A 7128-nucleotide genomic window follows, 5' to 3' on the forward strand; every position below is an offset into this window, starting at 1 on the left:
TAAAAGAGAAAACCAGCACCTGTGACATTCGCCAACCATCAGAGAGTAGATTCTTCTGATTCTCTAAAGAAATGAGCATAGTCTTAAAATGGCAAGTCAATAAGATAGCCAAACACAAAAAAGCATGTCATTGGTTCAGAGTCACTTACCAGAATCAACAGCTTTTATTTCCCTAAGGGTAGCATCAGGAGACATCAAAGGACTGATAAAAAATTGAGCAAATCTGCAAAACACATAGCAGAGGAAAAGCACAGAAAATAAAAGGTTAGCATATCTTGTTAATCAAGAAATGGAGTAATAGTACTGAGTAACAGTGCTGATGTTGGACTGCAAACACGGATATAAAACGTAGAGGATCCCATTAGGCTCTAGCTGTCATCATGAAATTATGCCAACAGATTCATGACCATGAATCTTACCCACAGTGGTACCAATAGTTCAGGAAGTGGGAACCACCAATTATTTTTGTTGGCGAACTAATGGTGAAGATTTGAGGTACAGGAATGGCATCATTTGGTATTATATATGCATATGGGTAGAAGGGGACTATTAGGAGTTGATCTCCAATTCCCTGTTAACATGGAATCAGATCACCAGACGTCTTCCTGCACCTCTTTTTCCCTTTCATCACCCAGCGTGTGTTTCTCTGCCATCAGATGCTCCTTCTACCCAAAATACATCTCCTTCAAGCAAAATATCTGCAGATCTTTGGAAATGATCTCTGCAGTTGAAGAGTTCCTGCAATTTACAACTGTAGATCTCTGTCCTGATCTCTGCAGGTGAAGATTACCAGCTGTCTCCAGGATCTCATTGTTTCTGTCTCTCTTTCCAGGTGCTCTCCTGCTGTAGGTGTTGCCGTTGGGACTTGCAAATCATCCATCACCAGAAGTTTTGCAGTCTCAATCTTTTGGGTGACCTTCAACAGGCGAGTTTTTTCAATCACCATTGGGTTCCTTGCAACATCAGACAATCTAACATCGCAACTGTTCTCCACCAACTACAAGGATTAGAATTTCCCTCTCAATCCATCTCTTCACCAATCAGAATAATTAGGCTCTACATAATTCTTTATCAAATCTAAGTTCCTAATCAGATCGATCTGATCTGGTCAGATCTCACAGGCAAGATTCCTGAAAAAAAAACAACTACTTCACCCACTCTAATTGCATCATAGTCATCTCTACATCCTACAACACTAAATTCTCATACAGTTTACAAAAGCACCGTAATTAGAACCGCCATCAAATGATCTGCTTAGGAGTCCCTTGCCTCCTCTAGGACTTCCTCTCCTATAATAGACATTTGATTTGCACTGCTTCTCAGCACTTTGGATAACCCAAAAGAATCAAGTTAGGCAAAGTCCCCAGATGGTCATACACGTTTTAAGTTTCATCCCTCTCCAGGTTTTCAGTGTAATGTAGGAACAAGATGGTGTTGTGCAGACTTGTTGGCAGTTGGTGACACACGCCAATTAGGAGGAACTGAGAGGGAAGAAGAGGAGGGATACCAGAGAGGATAACTATTCAACAAACCCGTCTACTCCAAGATTTTCCTCTTCTCTAATATTAAATATACTTTTTCAAAAAAAAAAAAACATTCTGGTTATGTTGTAGAATATGAACCCCACACCATATACAGGTAAAATTTCAATGATGACAACCATGGCCATAATGCACATATTCAACTTGAAACTTAAATTGGCATTAGTTGCTAGTTGCATGGTTTCATTTGTTATATTTATTGAGAATGTAGATACATAAATTGATTCCTTTACTAACAACTTGAGCTTTTGGGCAAGTGGTTAGTCAATCATTTCTAACATAGTATCAAAGCAGAGCAGAGATGGATATCCAAAGTTTTGAATCCTACCTATGTCAAAAATAATTATCTCAACAATTCATGTGTTAGATTTGAGACAAATGAGTATATTCACTCACACGTAAAAGAAGTTAAGAAAATAAATATATAAATTGGTTTCTTACCTAAAAGCTTGACCTCTATAAATGGATAGACAATCATTTCTAATAATGTTCTGATTGTTGGTAATACTATTGTTATATTCCGAATAATCAGTACGGTGCGGTGCATCGTTGATATTTTAATGCAATTTTTGATAGACATGATTATATATGTGGTCAGATGCTGTGCTTATTCTCACTTATTATTTTTGAACTAATTCATTGCCTCCTAATTTCAGGAATTAGCTACACTTAAATTCTGTAATTGTTTCATTAAGACTAGTGCATCTATGCAATACCAATTGATTGGTAGATTGACCATATATGCCATGTAACATTACTGGAACTAATTATCTTATAAATTGAAAGTCAAGGACATTTGGAGAAGTTAGTATAACATTAGCACAAATTTCATGCACCATTATATCCTATTGTTCTTTAGAAAAGCCAGATAAGATGGAGATAGTTCAATTTAAAAATCTATTTCAGTAACGCATTTGATCATAATAGACTTCATTCAAAACAATGCCGGAGTATAAACTTACCTATCCAAGGCTTCTTCAAAGGAATCAACATTTACATCAAAATGGTAATTTGTGTGTTCAGAAGCTGTATATGCATTAGTGGAACCACCATGCTGCATGGACACAATAAATCTGTAGTTCAAACTTGGCCTAACAAATAACAATATGTACTACAGAAATGCCTCTAATGAGTTTCCATACAACATAATAAGAAATTTTATAATACCATAATAGTTTCTTACATAATAAGCATCAGGGTAACTAGAAGCATGAAATTTTGAACAAATTTCAGTACGTTTTCAAAAAGCTTTAGTACAGTAATGTGGTGCGCAAGCAGAAAAGATGAGAATGAATTGTACCAAAGCTCAGGAATATATATTCTTATCATTAATTAAAGTTGTGTTCCATGTCGATATGAGCATGCGGAATGGATAGAGACATTAAAGTCATAGGCAGAGGGTCTTCCTCCTCATGGATACTTCTTTGTCGCTTGAGGCTTCCATGACACGAGTAACTCCTCCAGCTTCATAGTTTGTGAAATGTGTGGTATTCCGCGATTGAGGGTTACACCATGAACAACTCAATCCATGGGCAAAAGCTCCTCTAGGATCTGACTCTATCAGTTCGAGATATCTTCTTCCCCACATAAGAGCCATAGGCTTGAAAAACTGGTACAAGATCCCTTCTCTTTTCTTTCTCTTGCGTTTCATTTCCCCTCCTTGTCCTCCTCTTGATCAGTGTCAGTGACACCTCAATATGCCATAGGCACCATCTCATTCCAGCCAGTAAAAAATGAGGCTTTAAACCTTGATTCTCGTGTGTTGGAATTATTATTTTATGAACCAAATACTCAATTTCTGTACCTATTCCATCATATTTATGAAGAACAACCATTATGTTCCATGTCAATTCCATTTGATGAAGCAAACAAAGTATCAGTGAATCAAGCTTGATGACATGTAAGCTTGGGCATATTTAAAGTTCATGAATAGAATAGATCGACTGATCCTAAACTCATGAATATGTTCGGATATAACTTACAAGCTGCATTATAAACTAAATGCCCATTCATAAGTTGGCTTGTAATTTTACTTGTTTACACATTTGTAAAAGAATGTGTTATATATCAATTTAGTTCATCTATACAGAGACTTCATAAGCTGTTTGGTTTGTACAAATAGCTATTCCAATCTAGATTATTCCAACAGAATAATTATTCCTATATTTGGTTGCAAAATGGGACTAGAATAGCAATTCCCACCGAATTGTTCTCCCTCTAAATCTTGTTAGCTATTCCTTTAAATCCAGGAATACTTACCATGATAAGTTGGAATAGTTATTCCAAGAACCAAACTTAGCAACACACTTGTTCCTATTCTATTCTAGCTCCTTTAATAATATCAATCCTATTACTTATCAATTTTATTCCATGCAAAGGTTTAAAATCTGAGCCATGCCAAAGTTTTAGATTTTAACTAGTATCGTGATAACGTTTCGATGCATGGTGCCGGTGATGGATTGGAGTTTCAGTAATTTACTAGAATGATACATTTTGACTATTTCGGCCGGCACAGTATAACATTTCAAACCATGATTCCATGAACCAAATTTTGACCAAACATAGTGTATTATTACATCTAACAACATTCTATACCTTTATCTGAGGTAAAAATATGTCAACTAAAATGAAATTTCCCCACTAGTGACTAATCCATTGTCAATAAGATTTCTTAGTGCATCTTTTCCAGCCTTTTGATAACAAGGTTAACAAATTATACATTCATTTACACATGTAAGGATTTAATTAAGTACACAATTTGTGCATCTAAGAGTATATTTGTACTCACAAAAGGATATAAATTTATTTCTTGCTGATGTATGTAATTTGTTTTAGAGAAATTCATTATCGTATATGGTTGAAACCTTCTATAGTTAAACTCCACCCATTAACCATCTTATATCTAAGAGGCAGTTGGAGTTGATGTGGAGATGGAGTTAAAATGAACAAGATGAGAAATTGTATTATGTTTCTTCCTAAAACACAATGAAATTGTATTGTATTTTGTTTCCCCAGTCAAAGTTTTCTATTTTCTCTTCCCAGACATTAGGAAGATCTTATTAAAAGATCTTTCTTCACTAAGTTCTCTCCAATTTTGTAGCTTGTTTCAGGTGCTTGCAAGACTTGTACCAAAATCTATAGACTTAGATCCTGAAGCATGCATTATTTATAATTCTAATCAGTATTTATAATTCTAATCAGTTTAGTGCTGGAATCTTTTTAACAAAATGACCAAAAAAGAAAAATAGAAATCTTTTAAGAAAACAAAGGACTACGGAAATAAAGAAACAAAGGTTAGTTATTAGTCAAAAGGAAAGAGAATGATTGAGTTCGCAATCTGAAAAAAAAATATTTAAATAAAACCTACTAAGAGAGTAGTAGAGAAAATATAAGCATAAAAAAAGTTATATTGAAGTAAATGACAAATAACAAAGGCAATATCAATTACCTCTGTGATAAATTTTGAATAACTATCTTCAACTGGATACTTCTTGCTAGCATAAAAAAGCATGTGCTCTATTAAAAAAAAAAAAAACTAAATCAGTGATGATTTTGGACTCCAAGGAAAAATTGTAATCAAAATAGAACGATTATAGTTCAAAAATGACAAACAAGAATACCTTAATAATCTTAACTGACTATTTAAGTCAAACACAATTCTCCAAATAGAGATAGTCAGGATACATGCCTACTACACTAAGTAATAAATGATCTCATATCCAATAAAATATTTTTTACAATAGCAAGAAGTCTTTTTCTTCTGACAGTTGACTTTTTTTTCTGAAGTAATTACTTACTAAATTTCATGCTCCAGAGCTTTGCAGTGAAGTCATGCACACAGCATGGCAATATAACAAATTCCAACAAAAACATTTTTCATTAAAGTTTGTCTAAAGCCCTAAGAAGATTTCCTAATTATTCTCATAAGTTTAGCGCAAAATACTCTTTTGGTCCAGCAGGATAATGATTCGTCATATATTGATCCTTGATGGAGGTTAGATAGACTTATAGTATATAAGACCTTTCACATGATTTTTGGGTAAATTGTGGCTCCTATATTTTATATTTTATATGCCTCTCAGTCTGAATCCAGTATTTCACTAGCTTGATAAATTCAAATCGCAGCAGACTTCAACCAAAACCTGCCTGCCGGATTGTTGCCATGACATATTGATGTGCCTGAAGAAATTTCAGGATACTTTCGAAGAGAAAGATAAATTCATCAAACCCTTACCGAGAAAATGAGCCAAACCCTCGAGGCCATCAGGATCGCTAAAGGAGCCAACTGAGACATTCATCGAAGCGGCCGCCTTATCGGTTTCGGGATCGCTGATTATGAGTGCCTCAAGAGAATTTGCGAGGACGATCCTCCTGTACTCTCGTTTGTCGCAACGGGGCTTCAAAATCTCTATTTCCGATGCTCCTACCGCCATAACTGCGCGATCTTCCGAGTGCCCTCTCTCTCCTTCCCGCGTTCGCCTTCTCCCTCTCTTTCTCCTGGGCGAAATAGACAGCCCTTCCGCCGGCCGTTGTATGAGAAGAGATCAAAACACCCGGCCTTTCCTCTTCTGCAAGTTACCAAAGGTCAGGAATTAACTTTGATGTAATTGAAGGACTACGACTACGAATGACTTTGACCTTAGCAAATTTTTATATTTGTAGGTTTATGAGCATTTGCTTTGCTGGTGTTTACCATCTGTGTCATATTATTTTGAAAGAAAAAAGTATATTATCTTTCATAAATTTAACGATAATTTATCAAAACACGTATTAGGTTTAATATATTTATCAAAAAGTGTATCACCGTTTGATATTTACCAAAAGGCACAGTTTACCAAAATATATTTCCAGATTACCCCTTTGACTAACCTGGCAACCGTCTTTTCAAACACATTTTTCCAAGCATCCAAGCCGAAAATAGAATTGAAAAATAATTTGTAGTTCGGATGCACGTCTTGTCACCGTCTCTCTCCCTCCATCCCTCTGCGTGGTGTTATAAACTTGAAAGAAATATGAACCCTGTGCTTTCCATTACTGCTCGTGCTGGTTGGCGGGATTGTAATAGACCAGTTAGGTTTATCGCATAATGGCGTAAGAGTTGCTAGAGGAGACCAAGGACAAATTAAGTTAAAAACGTCAGCCGAAAAGGACAAACTTCTTACCAGAGAGAAATTAGTAGAAGCACACATTTAAAGATTTAAACATGTATGGATTGATTTTTTTACTGTAAATTAGGATATTGATGGTAAATAAAAATGACAGTATTGGTGGGAAGAGTGGCGGCAAAAAATGTTGTTATGGTTTATTTTAGTTGTGTAGGGAATAATATTCAACAACACCTGAATTATGATGTAATAGAAGACTTAATCGATTTAAGTCGTGTTAGTTTCTGACGTTGATAGTTAAGTAGACTAAAAATTATTTATTTTTAGTTTAGGGTTTAGTCAGTGGTGGTCCTAGTTTACAAGAAGTATATGCTTCAAAAGGGGCCTGATATCGATAAAGTGTTATGTGATTAAAACTTTGCTTTTACATCAGACCCTTCCTAGTTTGAGCAAAATTACAATTTAACTACAGCAATAAATTA

The 7128-nt window shown here is 35.2% G+C and overlaps 1 protein-coding gene across 3 annotated transcripts in view; it reads right to left on the minus strand.

Annotated features, from left to right (window-relative positions):
• The window catches only part of LOC122010201 (insulin-degrading enzyme-like 1, peroxisomal), a 46490-nt gene extending 40324 nt beyond the window's left edge, over window positions 1–6166 (minus strand). For 2 of the 3 annotated variants that reach the window (XM_042566654.1, XM_042566653.1), the window contains exons 1-5: window positions 5776–6166; window positions 4990–5057; window positions 2504–2595; window positions 150–223; window positions 20–63 (exon numbers count right to left, since the gene is read on the minus strand). In XM_042566654.1, the coding sequence (XP_042422588.1) occupies window positions 20–63; window positions 150–223; window positions 2504–2595; window positions 4990–5057; window positions 5776–5974 (477 nt within the window). In that variant the 5' untranslated portion in view covers window positions 5975–6166. Of the gene's footprint in view, window positions 1–19; window positions 64–149; window positions 1131–2503; window positions 2596–4989; window positions 5058–5775 lie in introns of those variants that run through there. The other variant, XM_042566655.1, reaches the window with a different exon arrangement.
• Window positions 6167–7128: the final 962 nt, after the last annotated feature.

The sequence above is a fragment of the Zingiber officinale genome, chromosome 8A (assembly GCF_018446385.1).
Source record: "Zingiber officinale cultivar Zhangliang chromosome 8A, Zo_v1.1, whole genome shotgun sequence".
NCBI classification, from domain to species: Eukaryota; Viridiplantae; Streptophyta; class Magnoliopsida; order Zingiberales; family Zingiberaceae; genus Zingiber; species Zingiber officinale.